This window comes from Falco biarmicus, chromosome 3, assembly GCF_023638135.1.
Source record: "Falco biarmicus isolate bFalBia1 chromosome 3, bFalBia1.pri, whole genome shotgun sequence".
Classification (NCBI taxonomy): Eukaryota; Metazoa; Chordata; class Aves; order Falconiformes; family Falconidae; genus Falco; species Falco biarmicus.
The window spans coordinates 116,440,922-116,462,268 of record NC_079290.1 but is presented as its reverse complement, the minus strand read 5'-3'; the positions used below and the strand labels follow the sequence as shown (position 1 = coordinate 116,462,268).

At 57.0% G+C, this 21,347-nt stretch overlaps 1 protein-coding gene across 3 annotated transcripts; it reads right to left on the bottom strand.

Moving 5' to 3' along the window:
• Positions 1-8,386: 8,386 nt before the first annotated feature.
• Positions 8,387-20,193, bottom strand: NT5C1A (5'-nucleotidase, cytosolic IA). Of its 3 annotated transcripts, XR_008820742.1 has the most exons (7): positions 15,798-16,086; positions 13,859-14,026; positions 12,903-13,032; positions 12,461-12,583; positions 11,817-12,001; positions 11,051-11,525; positions 8,387-10,133 (listed from the first exon to the last, which is right to left on the bottom strand). XR_008820742.1 is itself a non-coding variant. In XM_056331623.1 (6 exons), exons 1-6 carry the CDS (start codon positions 20,102-20,104, stop codon positions 11,160-11,162), a joined length of 1,077 nt encoding a protein of 358 aa, XP_056187598.1. In that variant the 5' UTR covers positions 20,105-20,193; the 3' UTR covers positions 8,387-11,159. The 3 variants fall into 3 exon arrangements, 2 of the variants coding, with proteins under 2 accessions (XP_056187598.1, XP_056187597.1); XM_056331623.1 differs by lacking the exon at positions 15,798-16,086 and adding an exon at positions 20,000-20,193 and having other exon boundaries at positions 8,387-11,525; XM_056331622.1 differs by having other exon boundaries at positions 8,387-11,525.
• Between the last annotated feature and the right edge of the window lie 1,154 nt (positions 20,194-21,347).

Genomic DNA, 21,347 nt, shown 5'->3' with positions numbered 1-21,347 from the left:
AAAGGAACTGGAGGAGCGGGACGGGAAAACCCAGGGCTGGTGAAGCGAGGCCCTGGCCTTCCCCCGGGGCCAGTCCCCAGGGCTCCGGGGAACACAATGCCTTTGTTTGCGACTTGGCCTGCACAAGGAGCCCTTCCCTCGCTCAGCCCCAAAACACCAACCCTTCAAAAGGCCTTTTCTCCCCCTCCCCCAGCAATGCTAATGTGCCAAGGCCTCTTCTCATGAACCCTGGGAGAGATCAGGCTGGTAGACAGTTTCACCACTTGTTAAATGTGTGTTTAGCGATCTTGTGAGTAGACAAGAACAAATACAAACAAGCCGGGCTGGAGAGCCCCTGCCCCTCCGCCCTGCCTGGAACGCACCAGCCCCAAAGCCTTTCTTCTCTAACCACTTCAAACTTTCATTTCTTCTGAAGCCACAACAAGGCACACTTTGTAAAGCAAATGAGTAAACAGCAACTTTCAGCTTAAAAGGAAAACAAGGGGGAGGGACTGTTTTTAATTACTGGATTTTAAAAAGGGCTTTATTCGGTTAATTGCTTTCTGTTGTAAAATGTTCTTCTGCGCACAGCCCTGGTTCTAGCTGCATTGCTGCTGGCCAGATGGCATTGCAGAGGTAATGACAGCATGTGCGTTCACTGCTTGGGTACACAAGTGCCTTTAACATTCACAGACATCCCCCCGAGCCCTCCCAGCCTCATGGAAATGACATGAGGCACCAAGTTTTGCTCAGACATGACCAGTGGTTTGGCATGTCCGACTCACATCACTTCCAAAGGACCGGAGGAAGAGCAATCGGCACGCACAGAAAAGCCTCTGCAGCATTTCAAGTCGAGTTCCCAAAAGGGCTAATTGCTGTTGATTGTCTTGGCTGCAGTGTGTAACCTTCCTAGTCTGGGGTAATAACCGATGTTCGTGCGAGGTGCTGTGCTCAGCTCGGTCCGACCCAACAGGGTGCCTGTCTTCTCAAACAGGGAAGAGTGACAGTACTGCGAAGTCTGGCACAGCAGCCGGCGTGCGTGTAGGCATCTGAACACATACGTGTGCATGTGGCTTGGTGCAGCAACGCGAAACGGATTCCAACTGTATCCCTGATGATCGCGGCCAGCTTGGAAGATACCCTGAGTCCGTGGAGACGGAAGGATTAAAAATAGAGAGCCAGCTAAAAGGTGCACAAAAGGACCTTCAGCAGAAACGCCACCAGCACGGAGCTGTGAAGTTGCCGCTGTGCTCAGGACAGATGGCACGGGGAAGGGATGGGGAGAGGAGGCAGCAGGAGACTCTTTTGCAATTGCATCGGCCTCGGGAGGGGGAGAGTGAGGAAAGGAAATGGAGCAGGAACGGCCTTGGGCTCCCAGCACATGGAGCTTCCAGGGCGCCCCTGAAAGCCCTGTGGCTCCTCACTGCAGCCCGGGCACTGCAGGAGTTTCCATGAGGCCTCAGTCAGCGGGTGCTTCGTGCATGGTTCAAAGGCAGCGCAGAGAAAGATGGAGGCAGGTTTGTTGCCAGACGTGCAGCTTGTGGTAGTGCACGCTAGAAAATACCATGAGGGAGCGTGCATGTGTGTGGGGAAATAGAGACAAGAAGGCTCCCGGTCCACATTCAATAGGGACGGGGATCATCCCCTGCCCCTCCACACACCGGTGGGCATCTGCTCGCTCAAAGACAAACTTCAAGCATAAAGGAGGGGAAGTGCATGTCCAAAGGGCTTCCAGAGCCGCAAACCCTCAGCCACAGAGGCCCCAGGGTCAGGGATCGCCCAGAGTTCAGGGCAGAGGCTGAACCCGCAGCGACGGGGCTGGCCTGGGGGGAAGCCACGGTGCTGCCGTTCCCTCCAGCACTGCAGGCTCGTGCCTTTCCCTCCTTGCGCGGCTGCTCCCTGCTTAGTGTCCCCCCGCAACCTGCGCTGTTGCTTTCCACGTGGCTGCTTTGAACAGGCAATCTCCTTTCCAAAAACAAACACAGGAGAGAACGACTGCAGTGCAGGACAGGAGGGAAAGCATCCAGCCTTACCTAGAGGCTCTGCAGAGCAGCACTGGCAGCTGGGCCCCGCGGGGAGCCCACGGTGCCCGTGGCAGCAGGCAGCTTTCCTGCCGAGAAGAGCTTTTCCTGTGCCCGCCACGGTGGGTGGGTCTGCTCCTGCCAGCAGCCAGCAGCTGGTGATGAATGCTCACTTTCTCTAATTGAATAGCAGGAAGTTAAATCTTGTTTCTTTGCCTTTCAGGCTGTCAGCTGGAACAATTGCCCACCTGTGGCACCACCCCGGGATATAAATAAGGAACAAACCACAATGCTGCCAGAGGAGTGGACTGCGTTTCCAGAAGATCTCCTGATACCGTATGCTATATTGTGTGCCCACACAAGAGAGAGGTATCTGTGCTGCAGCGGGCACACAGGCAGCCCAGCGTGTTTCCAGGAGCTGTGCAGGCAGGGTGGTGTGGGAATGGGGTTGCAGGGTGATGGCAGCAAATACGCAGGGGGCATGCGCAGAGCCCAGCCATGGCACACAGGGAGGTGTGCCCTGAGAAGCAGCAAGCACGTGTACACGGGCTCGTGCAAGTGTGTACAGCTATGCAAATACTCTTGGGTGACACATAGCACTGCCAAATTAAGTGCCAGGCGCTTTGCAGCAGTTGGGGTGGACGGTGCTCCTGTCTGGTGTGCTGAGTCTGTCCTGCGGCTGCCCTGCGTCTCCAGCACCCTGTGCAGGCAGGCACAGAGGCAAGTATGTGCTGGTGGCTGCCCTGCGTGCTTGCTTGCCTGCTCACTTTTCCACTTCACCAAGTGCTCTGCCAGAGAGGCTGCGAAGCCGAGAGCTCCTTCCCGGAGCTGCGCCTTTCCTCCCCGCCACCCAACGTGCTTCCCCGCCACCTCCAGCACTCGCATTATCAGTTCACAGCTGGGCCCAGCACTCCCGCCGGGATGCTCCCGAGGCAGCGGCCGTCACAGCTGGGCCGACTCTGACAGTTACGCACAGCTGGAAGAAGCCCAGCTGGGGACAAGGATGGAGGAAGTCCGCTGTGAGCGGCGCGGACCCTCCGTGCACAGCAGGGAAGGGGGGAAAACACGGTTGGGAGGGCAGTGGGAGACACTGACACACACACACAGAGGCCAACATTGTTGCCACAAGAGGAAATTATTAATTTGCTGGGAATAAAGCTGGCCGCGAGTCAAAAACCCATCCTCCCGAAGCGCTGGAGAAAAGCCTCCCACCCTCCCCCTCACGCCCTCCCTGCGAGCAGCCCTGTCGCCTTTGTACTGGGAGACAGGCCCGACACAAGGGCGTCTGTCTGGGCACCATGTCCCCATGCCGGGATGAAACGTGGCCTGGGCTTTGCCCAGACGCCGAGAGCCCTCACTCCCCCCGCAGGACTCGGGGTGCCCTGACCCGGCGCTCCCGCCTTCCCCAGCCCCGTGGCAGGGGGGAATGTGGCCGTGGCCCCCTCCCAGACAGCCCTTTGTCAGTCACTGTGGTAACAGCCACCGAACAAATGCTGCTTCCCTGTTTGTTTTCCCCCTGCCTCTGTCGCGGGGCGGCCGTGGCCTCCCTCCCTCCGGCTCCCCAAGCCCCAAGCGGGAGCTGGGGTATTCAGGGCTCGGCAGCCTGAATGAAGCCAGATCCCCGGACACATTCCTGTGGGGTTTTTTTTTTTCTTCCCTTTTTCTCTTTATTCCCCCCCCCCTTCTCCCTCACTTGGCACAAGCTAAAGGATTCAAAAGGAAGCCAGGCTTGGCAGACACAGGGGGAGGAGGGAGTGGGGAGATGAAAGAAGGCCTCTCTCCAGCTTTCTCTTCCAGTTCCCACACTCAGCCCGGCGCGGAGAGCTCCTAATGATTCCCAGCCGCACCTGGAGGAGGCCGCCCGGCCGCCAAGGAAGCAGGGGCCTGTTTATACAGCCAGCAGGAAAGCCCCCATCGCTGTGCAGGGTGGCCCCGCAGCCTGTTCACCCTGGGTGACAAGGTGTCTGAGGTGGCAGCCTTGCCATGGTGCCTGAGATGGCCACCCTGCTGTGGCACTCGAAATGGCAGCCCTGCCTCCGCACCCAAGATGGCGGCTGCACCTCAACCACCACAGTGCCCAAGATGGCGGCCCCGCCTCAGCACCACAGTGTCCAAGATGGTGGCCCTGCCTCAACCACTATGGTGCCCAAAATGGCCGCCCCACCTCAGCACCACAGTGCCCAAGATGGCGGTTCTGTCTCACTACCACGGTGCCCAAGATGGTGGCCCTGCCTTGGCACCACAGTGCCCAAGATGCCAGCCCCACCTCAGCCACTACAGTGCCCAAAATGGTGGCCCTGCCTCAACCACCACAGTGCCCAAGATGGCGGCCACACCTCAACCACCACAGTGCCCAAGATGGCGGCCCCACCTCAGCACCACAGTGCCCAAGATGGTGGCCCTGCCTCAACCACTGCAGTGCCCAAGATGGCAACCCCGCCTCAGCACCACAGTGCCCAAGATGGTGGCCCTGGCTCGGCACCACAGTGCCCAAAATGGTGGCCCTACCTCAGCACCACAGTGCCCAAGATGGTGGCCCTGTCTCACCACCACAGCACCCAAGATGGCAGCCCTGCCTTGGCACCACAGTGCCCAAGATGGCTGCCCCACCTCAGCACCACAGTGCCCAAGATGGTGGCCCTGCTTTAGTGCCACACTGGCACCTACAGACACGGTGCCCCATGCCAAAGCTGGTGCTGAGGAAAACCTCTCCATTCCCAGCTTGCTGGGCTTCAATCAGCTGCCCTTCCCTGTGGAGGACCTACCCCACGAGGTGGCGGGTTGGGGGCAGCCTGGGGGCTAACATGGCCACTGGGGCTGCGCTGCGACAGAGGTGCTGGCTCACACACTCCCCACACACACGCCTGAAGGAGAGGTGCAGCAGGTGGCACCATGGAGGGTGGCGATGCCATCTGGAGCCCTTTGGCCCACGAAGGACAGGATGCCTGCCACCATTGCACCCTCCCGCCATGCCGCACAGCCCTCCACACTCTCTCGTGGCACCTGCTTGGCATCACAACTGTCCCTGTCCCCACGGTGGTGGCAGCAGGACCCAGCTGGCTGTTCGCTCCCTGGGATAAGCACATCCCCACCAACATGGGCGCCAATTCCCAGCACACACAACCACTTCCACCCATGCACAAATTCTGCCAGATGCAGCCCAGAAGCGAGCGCCGCACGGGGTCGGTGGAGCCAGGTTTCCCTTGCGGCGCAATCTGGGCAAAGTTTCCCTCGTTTATTCTCCCCTCCGCAGAATTCCCTAGCCAGACCCTGCCGGTCCTCACTCAGGGCTATGCTGCCATGTTAAGTCTGGGGGTTGTGACTGGAAGTGGTCCCCGTTTTGGGGTGGGGGGGGATGTCGCCAACCCCGCTGCCAGCAGACACTGACTCGCAGGGCCGTGAATGGGTTTGCTTCATCTCGAGGGGGAAAGCGCGGCTCCCTGCCGGCTGCTGATGGCCGCAGTGACAAGGGGTGACAAGGACACAGCCGCAGCGTGGGCCAGTTCCAGCTACTCGTGTGTACCGCCAGCCAGCGGGACTGGAGCTCCCATGATAAGTCTTAAAAATTCAGTGCCAGCCCTGGGCTCCACATCCCCTTTTTTTGCCACAGAGGGATAACCGTGCAATTTGCCCTAAATAAAAGAAAACAAGCAAAAGTCACATCCTGTGCACAGGACTGCTGGATGCTATCCCTGAGGATTATATTTGTAATTTATTTTTTTTTTTAACACTAACGCCCATCTCCTCTCACGCCATTCAATCAAAAAATCTGCGAGTGCAGCCATACTTGCCTGGCATCGGTAGCCCCAGGGCTGCGGAGACCCCCTCCTCTCCTCCTCGGTGGGATTATGTGCACAGTCCTTTCCAGCGCAGCGCTGCCAGCAACGCTTTGAAGTGCAGCCCTGGTAACGAAGCTTTTGCTGCAGGAATGGGAAAACGCCAGGACAGAGAGATCTCTGCCTCCATTGCTCACTGGCCTGGGAAGAACTGGGAAAACGAAGCAGGTTTTTAAAAGGCAAATCTCCAGACGGGGAATGAGGCATATTTACTCAGCAGTTACAAGCTCTTTGCCCTCTTGCATTTTGCTCCAGCCCAGTAACCAAAGGGTTATTTCCACCAGCGTGGCTGACACACAGAACTATCCCCACAGCTACCTTAAGGACCAACATCAAGCTGTGGAAATTGCTGGCTCCCAGACAGAGCCGGACAAGCCCCTGTTCTGGGGAGGGGGAAGGAAGAAGCAGGGCGGAAGGTGGGTCTGTTCACCCCACTGACTCTTCCTGGCGAGGGGCCAGGCCTCAAACAGAAACCGTCTGGTGCATCTTCCAAGGAGCTGCCCAGCGTGGAGCTGCCTCTTGGCAGAGGGAGACGCTGGCTTCCTCCGTCAGCGGGGCGATGAGCAGCTTCACACACGCTCCACTGAGTCACTGCTTCGTTGGTGGCCTCCCCGGCGCGGGATGGCTGAGCCCAGCCGCCCCGGGTGCACGCGGGGGAACCATTTTAGGAACCAGTGACAGAGGCATCAGTGAACGCTGCTATAAATAGCGGTGTCAAAGGAACGAGATGGTCAGGCTGTTCAAATCCTGGCACAGCCCCGCTAGCACTGATAGCAAGTGCCCTTTGCTTGTTCTCTTGCCGCCACGTCCTCTTATCTATTCTTCCAACTCTGAGTGTTTCTGTCACCAGGTCCCCTGCCCTGACATTTTAGGCTCCTGGGATGGCTGCAGGTCCCTGCTCGCATTTGTTGGCCCCTATTCTACACTCCAGAACTACAATGCCCTGCAAACTACATGCACTGCAGGGAAGAGGTGCAGTCTCCACCAGCACAGCCTGGGACCCCTCACAGCCAGCACCACAGCGTTGTCAGGGCAGCCCTGTATTTGCATGGTGCCTACGCACTGGGACCTGCCACCAGGCGTGCAGGCATCACTGCAGAGATATGGGGCTTCACTGCACTTCAGAGCACTTCTGGATCTCTGCTTTTCTTCTGCAAGGAGCTGGAGTCATCCTCCAGACCTGACATTACCTCTGGATCACTCTGATCTCTGTTACGATGATGGGGAAACTGAGGCAGGGAGGTGTCATGACTTACCCTGTGTATGTGAGGACCAGGAGAGCAGAGTCCACACTCTGCCCCACCTCCCTGCCATGCAGCTGGTCATCACACCCTCACCAAGAAGCCCCACAAGTTCTTGGGGTTAAATCCTGGCTTTGTCACGAAAAGCACTTCTTGCTATTCAGAGGCCATGATTACCTTGTGAACATCTGCGCTGACAATAGCTGAGTGGCAACATAATTCTCCATCAGCTCTGCCTCCGCTTTCTCCTCCTCCATGTTCTTTATTTTAAAGCACACTCATTGCAAAGCCCTTCGATGCCTGATGAAGGAAAAGCTCAGAAAACAGGCAACAGAAACAAAAACTCAAGCTTGCAGGAAACCAACGACAAGACGTGACAGACCCAACTGCACTAACCTCCCCCTTCCCTCCCTGCACAGCCTTGGCCCATGTCCCTCAACGACCCGTTGGCCCCTTGGCCCCAGTGCCAAGACCGGTCCCCAAGAGCAAGCCAAGGGCTCGGGGTGGCCTTTGCACAAACACCAGAGGCAGCTCTTGGCTTTGGCATGGACATCCCGACCTCTCAGGAGTGGGTGCGCCACCTGGACCTTCACTGGTGCAAGATGGGCCTTATCAGTGCTGGAATTTGATTTTTCCTCCAGGCATCTGGTGGAAGAACATGCAGGATTGGGGATGGGTGCGGGGACAGCATTCCAGCAAGCAAGGCTGCAAAAGCACACTCTCTGCTGAGGGCCATCCGAACACCCATAGCAGAGATGCTGCCCTGGGGCCTATGGACATTCCTTGGCTATATTTGGTGAGGGATGGAGAATTTGTTGCTTCCCCTCAACCCATCTGTTCTCCTTATTGGCAGGGAGGAGCTAACACCAGAACTGCAGTATTGCTATTTGGATAAACCCGGTACTTCAGCAGCAATAAATCTCTTCTAAAAAGCTTTTGCTGCCTCCCACCTGTTGGCTGGGAGAAGATCAAGTTGACAAAACTCTTCTGCCAAATTCTATTTTTATCCAGGACTTCATCACGATTCCAGGTTACAACAAAAGCCCGTTCACGAACCAGAGGGAGGTAGCTGTATCACAGCGCATCTCTCAAGGCTGGAATCCCACCTCTCTCCCAGAGGTCTCCAGTTCCCAGGTAGCTACTTTTATTACATTTCCTGAATTTCCTTAAATCCCCAAAGGCCCTTTTCCTTCTCATAAACCCCACCCCTTCACCATAAAGCCTGGGAGGTCCCAAGCAGGGACCCGAGACCAGCTGCACCAGGGAGCCAAAATACCCATTGTGAGAACGGCAACAGAGCGAGCCGGGCTGGGACCAACACAGTTTATTACAGAAAAACACCCAGAGGGATTTCATTAACATGGCAGTCCATTCACAAGAAAAACCATCAGAGGACAATGAAGTGAAACCCACAGCAACAACACACAGCGGGGAAGTCCAGTTGTCGGCCAGCGCAGCACAAGAGGCACAACTGCGCTGGCCCATCAGGGTGGGAGATGTGCCCAGCCCATGGAGCCGGTCCTGGGGACCTCATCGCTCCCCCAGCCCGAGGGGATGTCACAGATGGGCACGTGAGGAAAGTACAGAAGCAGCAAATCCATGCCTGCCGGTTGTAGTGATGGTAAAGGGGGAAAAAAAAAAATGTAGGAAGCCATGTGGATAAAAGCAAATGGGGCAGCCGTTGCAGGAATGGAAAATCCTCCCCACACAGGAAGGGCTCAGGAGGTGCAAGGCGGGGGTCTACCTTGCCTGGGGCCTGTTTCCCAAGCACCAGGTCTCCCAGCGAGCCCCTAAGCTGCCCTGGCAGCAGGAGGACCCTAAGCAGAGTCACTAAAGCTCCTGCCGGCGCAGCGCCCCTGCACCCAGCTCCCTGTGCATCTCAGGCCCGGAAAGGCAGCAGTGCCCCTGCCCCAAAACCACATCACATCGCTTCCCTGGAGCCAACAGCACCTTCAGATAAGGCACCTCCTCCTGCACAGCCGAGCCCTGCCAACACCCCTGATCCAAAGCACACAGCCCCCACAGCACCCAGCGCAAGCACCCATCCCCAGTGGCTGTGCTTGCACCCTGGATCCCATCCCACCAGCACCCTGCCGGGGGTTCCTAAGGGCTTGCTGACAGCCCTGTTCCACTTGCAACACCACCTCCCCGGCTGGCAGGAGGCCCTGGTGCAGCCCGTTTGGGAGCTGGGCTTGGCTGGGCTTCCACGATGTGATCTTCAGGAAACACCTTGGAAAAAGTTTACTGGGAGACCAAGCTGTTCTCCCCCTCCCAGCTGCCAAAAAGGTCTCCGAGATACAGTTCAGATCCCATATCTGGGCTTCACATTAAAAAGACGAGACCTTTTTATAAACCTGTATATTAATAGATGCATTACTGAGATACTAATTTCTTTCCAGACTTTTTTTTTTTGTTCCTTTGTATTTCAGACCTTCCTCTAAGGTGCTTGTCACCCAGGTGTGACAAATAACGGTCTGCCAAAGCGAAATATTTTTTTTTGGGGGGGGGGGGGGGGGGGGGAAGAAAGTGCAATTTTCTTTTTCACTGCTAGAGCAGGATTTAGTGCAATGAGAAAACCATCTCCCGAGCCACTGAAGGCATCACTAGCTTGTTTATATATTTGTCAAAGTGCGATAACTCGAGCTCTAGCCTCGCTGTTGGGAAGGGCTGAGCTGTTCTAGCTGAAACCTCCCTGCAAAGCTGAGCCAGAGGCAGACACATACCTCGGAAAACCTCAGAATTGGCGTTTGTAGAAAACTACTGTCTGATAACGCTGGACATCCTTTGTGCCCAACCATGGGGTGTACCGTCTAAAAAAAAAACCAACCAAAAAACAAACCAAACCCCACAAGAAAGACGTAACCTTCAAATTTTCCTCCTGAGAGTCTCCTTTAGGACAGGGCTCCATGCAGAAACATCAGTGTGATTTTCACGCCGATTTTGAAGCAGCTCTCCAATTGATTTCTCTTTCTGGTTTTGAATTAGAGATTTGGTTCTCTCTTACAGCATCGCTAGCAGAGGTGTTTATTTTAGGCAACACCAGAGGTTTTAAGAAGCTGAGGAGAAAAAGATTACCAATTCATATGGGCTCAGCCTAGAAAGGGGGGGAGGGGGTGAAGGGAATCCTGTAATTAAAACGCCCAGGCTGAAATTCTCTGCAGATTTACCTAAATGGACTTCAAATGATGTCCCTAATATATTAGGGCCTGCTTTTAACTTAATTCAAGCCCTAGGCATGTGTCTGCAGACCCTGGATGGCTCACACAAGAGCTGGGCTTTGGATGCCTCACTGAGATTTATTATTTTTAAGTGCTAAATCATGCAACTGTGAAACCCAAATATAAAAACCTGGGCCAGCAATATGCTAACCCAAAGCTCCAAGCAGGAAACAGGATTATTTTTTGGTTTTAAGTGTTTGTTTCCATTTTTCCAGATTTTACTGCATGAAAGGAAAGCTGTTCAGCTGACAAAATCTTGCTGAAGGGACAAAGACATGAAAGATTTTCTAGCTGGGGAGCAGGGGCTGGGTCCGTGAAGGAACAATATTACGGTTTAATTTTAGTTAAAAGGGACAACGTCTTGTTTCAAAGCTGCAAGAAGGGGGTTTGTGTGCTCCCAACTTTCCAGTTCAACAGTTCAGCCTGAACATCTGCATTGTAAGTCAAAGGCTTCGGGAGTTACCTGGGGTTTTAAAGAAATGCCAATAGGTTAAACCTGCCTGGCACAAACAGTCCACAAAAGGCAACATCCACCCTCGAAGGATTTTGCCTGAAACGAGTGCAGAGCACATGGAGGAACAGGGAAACAGCTCGCTGTCACGGGGCTGCTGCGCAGGGGACCCCCCAGCCCCAGGAGGAACAGGGACAATGCCACAACATTGCAACGAATACAGAGGCAAAAGGAAGCTGTTCGTCAGCCCCCTCCTCCATCCGTGCCCCCCCCACCCCCGACAAGGCTCCTGCTGGGCAATAACCTCGCGCTCGCCGCAGCAAATGCTCTCTGCCTCGCAGACTGCAACCCAGGTCAGAGCGTGGTGCGCGGGGTGAGGACCGTGCCGCACGCCGGGGGACCAGCCAGCTCTGCTACTTGCTGTTCGGGGTTTGCTTCTCCTGCGCCGGCTGCTTGTGCTTCTGGGCGATGCCGTAGGGGACGTGGGCAGCGATAGTGCCCATCTCCTTGGCTCCCTCCACGTGGAACATCTGGTCATCAAAGAAGATGTGAGGACGGATCTTCTTCAGCAGCGGCCCCTTGGGAGCCCCGGCCAGGAATAAAGCCTCGTCGGTCTCCAGGCCCCAGCTGCGCAGAGTCTTTAGGGCCCGGGCTCCCGAGCTGGCCGCGCTCCTGGCAGTGACCAGGTAGGTGCGAATGGGACACTCCATCCTCATCCCCTTGGAATAAAACTTCTTCTGCAGCTTCCCCAGGGCCTCCAGGAAGCCCTTCAGGGGTCCCTGCCAAAGCAAGAAGAAACCATCACTTTGCAGACCTCCACGCCACTCCTTCCTCCAGGCACCCAGTCCCAGCAGAGCCAGACATGCTGGGTAAACCCTTCTCCCCGTGAGCCCCCCAAAAACAACAGCGAGGTGCCAGCCACAGCCATCCCACGGGCCAGCACTACCAGGCTGCTGACCCACCCCATCTCACACTCCACGTGCCGACCCCTGGCTTGTTCCCAGAGGCGAGAGCATCCCTGCAGGCTGCCTCTCTCCCAGCGGCTTCGTCTAGCTGCACCCCAGTGCTACCTGTGCCAGAGGCTTGTTCTCATGGGCCTTTTCATGCTCAAAGAACATGTCCAAGCCGTGAGCCTTCACGATCTGCTCCGACTCATCAGAGAAGAGCACGGCGTCACCATCAAACGCCACCCGCAGCTGGTTCTCCGACACCTCCAGGTCTTTGCTGGGGCTGAAGATGGTGGCTGCAGCGATCCCTGTGGGGGTAAAGCGTGAGGCAAGAGGTGGCAGTTACCCAAGGACCCAGCCTCATGCCTTATCCGTTGAGGAGCAGAGCGAAACACGATGGACTGGAAGCAAACACTGCAAGAAAATGCATGCACGCAGTAGTGCCAGCAGCTTGGCCTCAAGACCTTTGACAGCAAAAACAAATCCCCAGATGACAAATCTCCCTTTGCATACAAGAATTAATGGGGAAAAACAGTGCCTTTGCTGTTCTACAGCCTTCGGAAGAGCTGCAGAGCTCGAGGAAAGCCTTATTTCTATGGAAACCAGAGGCTCTTCGGAGCATCAAGGATGGGACGTGGGACATGGCAGACCCTAGCTGCACATCGACATAGGGACAGGGACGTTGGAGCTATTGCTCCTGGCACCAACCCCCTGAGGGCTCCAGGCTCCCCCCACTGCCCCTCCACCAAGCTGGACCCCAGACTCACCCTCTTCAATGGCCCCACTCACTTTCTCAGCATCGGAGGAGAGGTAGAGGTTGGTGTGATAGGCCTTGAGGTAACAGATGGGGCTGTTCCCTCCCGTCATGCAGAACCTCTCGATGAACAGATCTGAGGGCAGATGGACCCCGGGGTGAACCAGATTGCCCCCCAAACAAGCCTTGACACTGCTGCCCTGTGGCCTCCCAGGAGTCAGCAGGATGGGGGCTAACTGTGGTACTGCCGTTCAACAGCACGGCTGGCAGCCAGAGCATCCTCACCACCAGCCAACTTCCAGTCAAAGCCCAGGAAATCTGGGAGAAGCGGGCTCTGCGTGTGGTTTAGAGGAAGAGCCAGGAGGAAGCATCTCCTTCTCTTGCTGCCAAGCACTACCACTCTGCCCAAAAGCCATCGGCACCCACGCAAAGGACAGCTTTGCTCTCAAACTTACCATAGTGGTTGATGCTGTTGATCAAGCGAACCCCAACCTGGGCATGGTTGTTGGTCATGAGGACAATGTCGAAGAGCTCCTCGCTGTCAGGGTAGAGCTCACGCAGCTGCGTGTTCACCGCTTCCAGTGCCTGCAGCACCCCAGGGCAGGGGGATGGGGGGGGTGTCAGCATGGCCCTGATCCCCTCCTCACTGAGCAAAACACTTCTGCTCACCAAACCCAGGGACCTGGCCTGACCCCAACTATACCCAGAGCCAAAGTGACATTAGCAAACAGCTTTAGCAGGGAAAGAAAGATTTGGGGGACAAAACACATAGCTATTCTTCTATCTTCAAATGCAAAAAGTTTCAAGTTTTCATTAGGAGATGAGAATAAATTAGCTCAAAGTTACAGATAAGCATTTTTCAAGCAATCAGAAACAGAAAGTCTTTCCCCATCAAGTGGATTAGTTTATTCATTGGGAATGGGCAAGAGATCCTTCCAGTGATGGCCAGCACACAAAACTGCACTAAATCCAGTGGAACTGGGGCAGAAATCAGAAAATATTTTTAAAGTTTGAAATGCCTCATTTCAACATGTCAGAATTAGAAATTGGCTGACTCTGTAGCAAGGCTAAATTCAGCCAATTTAAAAGAATAAATAAATTGTAATAATAATAATAATAAATTATAATTCCCTAAAAAGGAAACTTTAAATATGATCCAAAGAGATGATTTCTTCAATTCTTGGGCTCAGTTGCCAATTTGGAAAATTCAGCGTTTGCTCAGTCCTGGAAGAAGCACATCACTTGCCAGGAGGTTTATCCGACCTCTGTTTGCTCTGTGGTTACATCCCTTCTGCTGCGCTGCTCATGTCCCATCCCTTCCCCACGCAAGCACCCCACAGCACTCCCCTCTCCCCAAAACTTTTGGGTGAGGACCACAGTGCTGATCCAGCTCAGATGGGTGGGTGCTCACCTTGACAAAAGGGAAGGCAGCCCCAGGGAGGAAGGGCTCGTTCTCATGGTCTAGCTGGTATTTCACGTAGGCCTCCACCCCTTGCTCGTTGTAAATCTTCTGCTCCTCCTCCATGCGGAAAAGCGCTCGTGATGACACCGCGATGGTGATGGCGTTCTCAGGCTTCGGCTGCAGAGAAAGGGAGAAAATGGGGAGGCAGCCCCTGCACCCAGCCCCGCTGCTTGAGAAAGCATTTCTTAATTTTCAACATGAAAGGCCACGGGGTGGGTGACACCTCCAGAGGGATCTGGAGGATAATGGGGCAGCTGCAACCCTGATCTTCCAATGCTTCAACAGATAAAGCCCTGATGCACCATCCCCACACATTTCAGATACCCGAGAGCCTTTTTCTGATGCTCACACCATGCCCAAGCCCTCCCACTACAAACAGGCTCCCAGGACTCATCCAGACCCAACGTGCTACCCCAGGAGAACCGCTCAACCCCATGCAGAAGGAATTTGCGAGGCTTTACCCCCCTGCCTAGCCAGGCAAAACCACACGCTGTGGCTCAGCCAGATCCACACTCCCACGATGCTGTCCAGATGTGACAAACAACCCGTGCCAGCTCAGCTTATAAAAACACTTGATATAGTTATTGTGGGCGGAAACATGACAAACAGGTGGTGCAAGCAATGATTTATGAGTCATTATTATTAACATTCGAAGGTTTGATCCAAAATCTACTGAAGTCAACAAGGGGCCTCTAGTGGGGCTTTTGGCAGTGAGAGGGGCCACCAGGAAAGTCAATCTTATCTTGACCCTCACCCGTCCTCCCTCTCCCCTTGGAAGGCAGAAGGGTGTTAATCCCCATCGCTCGCTTGCAAGCATGAAAGCAAATTCATGACTGATGGCCAAGGAGAAACCCTCGCTCCCGGAACAGCAAATCCTAAGGGACAGTGGCACAGGCAGCCCCGGCCCCAGCACACGCTGCCTGCAGCAAGTCCTGAGAGCAGGACAGGGCTTGGGGACTCACATGGGGGATGCTCGCCGGGAGCTGGGAGCCATCCCAGGGATGCATCTCCCCAGGGAGCCTGTGAAATCCGGGCCGTCAGCACTTCAGAACCACCTCACCCTCAGCTCCTCTGCGATTTCCAGGATCCTGGTACAGCATGTTGCCCGGTGAGTAATCTTCCGGCAATGCCATTTGCCCCAGGGCAGGAGGGCGTCTGCAAACCCAGGTGCTCCAAAGTTCAAGCCCCCACCCTGCCTAGGGCTGAGCTTTACCGCAACAGCAGCCTGGCAAGGACCAGGTACCCCCATCTGCGCTGGGGATCTGTGCTCCTCACAGGGCTGGGCCAGCCCTGGGGCTCGCTGTGCCCTTCACCCGCCCCGTGGATCCTGCCCGGCATGGCGGCGCACCCAGGAATGAGTCAATGGCAGCCCCCATGCCATTCCCAGCACCCACCCACCCTCCACAAGCGGTGCCCGGGGACAGCCCTGCAGCGTGGTCGGTCCCCGACACCTCACCGAGGCCACATCAATACCCAAAATCCACAGCAAACAGATTAAGCAGTGGGCAATTAGGACCAGACACAGATTAGCTCAGGCTGAGAACATCACCGTGGCCAGAGGGAGCCCTTTCCCATGGCATTTGCAGAGAAATAAGGCCCCGTTTGGAAGCGGCTCTTTTTCGAAAGCAGGTGAACAGCCCCCAGGACACCCGTGATCACCCAGGTCCACGCAGAAGCTGATCAGCGACACCAGCATCGCTCCCACCAGTGAACTACAGCCAGGTCCCCATCCGACATTTAGCTACCCAATAGATGTTAGCTATTAACTTAGCGTGGAGTGCCAAGACTTGGCACTCCAGCTCATTAATTAATAACTCCGGTGTCATGGGCCATTTATTAGCTGAAAATATTAATAACTATTAAAGCTCTTGAGACATCCGGCCATTACCTTCCAGCAAGGAGTCCTGCTGCTCCCGCATCCCTGCAGCCCTGGGTTATTTATCTGGGTAGGTGGGAGAGCTGCCGGGCATTTGCTCCCTGCTCCTGGTCCCCGCCGGACCACAGGGCAGAGCATCCTCCACAGCCAGCCTCGCAGGAGGATGCCCAGCACAGAAAGTAGGTCAGCAGCACGCACGGCACAGAGGGATGGATGTTCAAGGGGGTGAGATGCATGCGTGGGGCCACAAGCCGAGATGCCCAGCTGGAATTTGCATCTCGATCTCCCCACAGCACACACCTTGCACCCAGCCGGTGCCAACAGCACAGGCACCTTGCGCAAGAGCAACAGGCTGCTCAAGGTCCCTTCCCTGCCATTTAAAGGCACCAGCCTCCAGGAGGTTAATTTAAGAGGTAATAAACACAGCAATAAAAATAACCGTAAGCTTGGGGCCTAATTCTGCCCCAGCGTGGGCTGCTGGAGCCCCAGCTGCCCGCGGGAGGGAAGCCTGGCCTCTGGGAAAGGGACCTGCCGGATCCTGTTCGCTCCTGCCAAGGGAGATTTGCACCTTTGGAGCACTTTCTGCCAGAAAGTCTCACCCGGGCACTAACACAGATCCCAGCTCCGGCTGGGCTGGAACAGCCCTGCTGTTTTCTGGGAAATGCTGACATTTAAAAAATCAGGCAATTCTGCTCTGCAAGGAGGGATTCACATTTTGACATTTCTTTGAAGTGGAGGTTTCATTTGGAAGCGTTCCCTCCTCCAGGCTGGTTGTTTGGATGCTTCTTCATCCCCACTAGTACTGCAGATGATCATTACTACATTCAAAAATGGGCCTTAAAGGAAAAGTCACAGTGCTACAGGAACCACAGCACCTCCAGTCCTCCATCAGAGGGCTGCCAACAACCCAACAAACCCCCCTTTGCCTTGAAACATCACCATTTTGGGGGAAAGCACCCTTCATTTTTAATAAGAAGCATGTGCACGGGAGGGGTTCGACCCACAGTCCTCTCCAGGACACATTTAGTCCCACGAGCTTTTGTGGAGCCTGCACAGCACCCCATCCCAGTGCAGCCTCCTGCTCCAGCTGCCCCAGCTCCGGCAGGTTTGGGCACTCTGAATGACAAACCCTCTTTTACCCTCAGAGCGGCATGCAAGGTCAGCCAAGGTCACTTAAAGCTCATCATCCAACGCAAGCCCAGGAAGCGGCTGTGGGGCTCCGCTCAGCCAAATCCAACTGAATTTGCTGCCTGGGGATTCATGATGAGCTCCTCTCCCTTCCTCCCTTCCCACGGGAAGGTCAAATCCAGCCCCATCCTGAACATCAAGCGAGAGATTAATGATGTGTTTAGCAGAAGTACAAGCAAGGCAGCACGGGGGAAGGTCCCATCCCAACCCTGGCTCCATCCCTGGGCTCAGCCAAGCTGGAGGGACGACCAGGGACACGTCCTGACAGCCCAGCCCTCTGAAGAGGAACATCAGCCCTTAGCACAGCCCCAGGTGGTCCACAAGGTCCAAACCCCACCTCAGAAGCGTAAGTGACCTTTCCGGCAGGCTCCAGCTCCATAAAGCACAAAATGCATCGCAGACGCAAGCACCCTAAATTTTGGGGTAAAGATGTATTTCAGCAGTGACTGGAAATAGCACGTTTTCCTCTGCAGACCCAACAGCTGGCAGGCCTTTAAATCGCCCTTCTAATCACATATAAATCCTAAGCGGCCCCCCAAGGATTAGAGACAGACATTAGGAAATCCCACATGCTCCCGGGATGCGCGGCGGGGCTGTGCCCTCCCACCCAGGAGGGCTACAGGTACCCCACAATGGCACCCAACACCAGCAGCTTCACTGCCACCCCTAGAGCACAGTGGGGACCCCATCCTGCACCCCTTCATCCTTTTACACTGCCTGGGGCCGAACCTCCTGGACCCACCTGCCCTAAAAAGCTGGAGGAACTCCGGCAGCATCAGGCACTCCCCTGGATGCTGCAGAAGACCAAATAGAAAATTTGGAGGTGAATTTTGGACACAGAAAGGGAAGAGGAAGGGTCAAGTGTGGCTCCCACCCCATCTCAAAACTGAGGCACCCTGGTGAGCCGGATGGGTCCCCCTGGGTGCAGGGCACTGGCAGAGCCGGGGGTGCGAGCAGGAGGCTCCCACCGACCCAGCCTCTCCTCCCGCCGCGGTGTCACTGGAGAGGCCGGAGGGACATATTCTGCATTGCTGAAGGGTGGCAGGTCTCATCGCTGACCTCCCAGCTGGCACGAGCGAGGCCGGAGCAGGCATGGAAGCCAGGGCATGGGAAGAGCGGAGACCCCTGCGGAGCAGGGAGCCCCGTGGGCTGTGGGGACACCCTGGTAACCCGCTTTCAAGGCAGGAATGGGCTCCCCAAAATCACCCTGCCTCTTGCCATCTTACAGCCCATCTCTGGGGGGGAGCAGCCCCCACAGTGCATACCTGCTCCCGCACCAGTACCTGCTCCGGCTGGCAGGGACATTGAGCCAAGAGGACAGGCAGACGCAGCACCCACAAGAGCACAGATGGCCAACAGCAAACTCCATCTCCTTGCACCAGCGAGCCCTGGGCAGCTGTGAGCCCCCTGCTCGGGATCAGATTAAAGTTCAGCGCGATGGCTGAGATGTTTTTGAGTTTTCCAAACACATTATTTATAATGCAGAAAAGCGCTCTGCAGCCATCCATCACGGTGCCTGGCAGCTGCCTGGCAGGGCAGGCCGGCCCCAGCTGTGTGCGAGGGCAGCAGAGCTGCCTGGCCATGGGCACCGGGCCCCCCCAGCATGCCCCAGCGGAGGGGCACGGGGCTGGGGAGGCACTGCGGGTGTCAGCCCCAGCCCCACACGAGTGGATGGCACGGCTCTGTCACTTGTGCGAGCAAACCCCGTGCCTCAGTTTCCCCAGCTGGACAGCAGAGACGGACGTGCTGGTCACTGAGCTGGCTGCAAGGAGAGGAAGAGGAGGAGCCTGGGCTGACATCCGCAGGAGGCCAAAAGCATGGCGTGAAAGACAACCCCGCTGCATCCCGCCACCAAACCAGGCTGTCCCCCTCCTCCGGGAAGGGCGAAGGCAGCAGCGCTGCCCGTTGGCAGTGGGTACAGGGCTGGGGGCTGCAGCTGGGTCCCCAACTGGGAAAGCAGAGGGGCTGCTCCAAGCTGGAGTGCGCAGAGCGGGGCCTTGGCCATGTCCCCTCGCCGGAGAGGCCACCCGCAGAGCTTTGCCATGAACGGGGCCACCACAGGCAGCAGGTCACCCCGAGCCCCACACGCTCGGGGCACCCGCAGCCCTGAGGATGTGAGGATGGCTACGGCTGGGTGGGCTCGCGGGCTGCGGGTCCGGGGCCTGGCCACCCCGGGGCACAGCCCCCAGCCCCCCAGGCTGCCAGCCCCGCACCGCCGCAGCTATTCTGAGACAGGCCGGCACTTCCAGGCACTCCCATATTTAAACCCGGCAGGCTCAGCCCTGGTTAGATAACACCCGCTTTCCCTCTAATCTCCCGGAGCAGGCCAGCCTGGCAGGGGTGGCTACACCCTGCGACACCCTGCTGCCCCGGGCAGGGATTCGGTCCCCAGGCTGTCCCTCTGCTCCACCACTGCTACCCCTCCTGTCCCTGGCAGGACCTCCCACCTTGGCACAGGGGACAGGCAGCTCGTGGGGCACGGAGCCACTCTGCAAGGACACCTCAGCCCGGAGGGACCTGAGAACACCCCAGGGACCTGCAGGAACCCATGGAGGCTGGCAGAATCCGGAGAGACCCCAGGCAACCGAGGGATGCCACAGAGGAGTGGGGGCACCCAGAATGACCCAGGGCTTCCCCAAGGACCTGGACAGAGGTGGGGAGGGAGGTCAAAGAAAAACCAGAGACATCAAGGGGATCCCAGGGCACCTGGAGGAGATGGGGCACCCAGAAAGCCCCAGAGGGGGCCCAGGGAAGACGAGACACCCAGGAGGACCCTGCAGGAGATGGAGAGACCCAGGGGAGATGGGACATGCGGGGGGCGGGGAGGAGATGGAGCACCCAGAGAGAGCCAGAGGGTTCCATGGGGGAGCCCAGGGAAGATGAGACACCCAGGAGGACCCTGCAGGAGATGGGGAGACCCAGGGGCACTCGGGGGGGGTGGGGAAGGCACCCAGGGGAGCTGAAGCATCCAGCGGGGCTGGCTCCTCTGGGAATGCGAAGCTGCGCGGCACCTCGGGGGCTCTCACCGATTTGGGCTTCTTCTTGGGGGCGAGGTTGTCGTAGAAAGCCTTCGCCTCCTCCCAGGGCCGCCCCGCCGCGCCCGGCGCTCCGGCGGTGCGCGGCGGTTCCATGGCGCGGCGGCGGCGGCTCCGCACGTACCGGGCGCTCCCGGAGCCGCTGCCGGGCCGGCGGAGCGCGCTTTATAAGGCATCCCATGAAGCTCCGGGGTTTCAGCCCACCGGGACACGGCTTAACCTCTTCGGGACCGAGCCCGCCCCTCCGCTGCCGCACTCCCCCAGCCCCCGGGGTGCCGGGGGGGGATGGAGCCGGGAGCGCTCCGCAGCCGCTCCGGGGCAGAGCCAGCCCCGGGGCACCAGACCCCCGGGGAGCAACGGGGCTGGGGGGGGGAAGGTGGCATCAGCGGAGAACCTGGCGAGGACACGGGAGCAGGTGACAGTGCGCCCATGGGAGACAACTCAGCCCCGGGGGTCGTTGGGGTTTGCCCACCCTTGCAGAGTGGCACCGAGCAGCTGGAAGGGCACCAGGGTGCTCAGGGGTGGCACTGAACTGCGTGGGGGGTCACAGCTGTACTCACGCTCTGCTCCATGCCAGGTAACTTGCACTGTGTGCTAGTTAACGGGATGAGCACAGATATTAATTAAGGATCCTCACCAAACGTTCTCCAACAAGTGCTGGTGGGATCGAGCCCAGCTTTCAGCTCAGCGTGACCAGCAGACCCTCAGAGAGCAGGGAGCATACCCCAGAGACCAACCCAGGAAGGGCCAAGTGATGAAGGACCCCTCCTCATCCCACCTGGCACAGGGCAGTGCCTGGGAGGAGGTGGTAGCGCCCCAGCACCGAGGCCAGAAGAAAAGTTTTGCCCAAAGTTCTGTGTCAGCAGCAAAAAGCCAACCCTCCCCATGGACCACAGCCTCGGGGACCCCATGTCCTTGTCCGTGAGACTGATCAAACACAACCTCCCTCGCACTGAGGTGCAGCCGAGCAGAGCCGGAGGAGGCTGGGTGCTGGTGCTCACCCAGCTGCCTGGACCCCAAATCCTTTGGGATGCCCTTCTGGGAATTCAACATTATTTCAGCCTCAGCTACTCCCTTTCCCCAGAGCTTTCACCGTTCCCTCCTGGGAAATACCCGCTCTTCCTTTGGGGTGGCCCCAAGGGAAGCAAGAGCTTTGAGTGCCCCAGAATCACCGAGGCTATTCCGAGTCTCCTCTCAGCCCGAGTTGTTGCCCTTTCAGACAGCAGCCCTGGCACGTCCCCAGGCTCCCACACAGCAGGGACAACCCACCCAGTCCCTCCTTCCCCAGGCACTGCTGAGCTGCAAACACACATACACGTTCTGGGACAAGCAGGGCAGC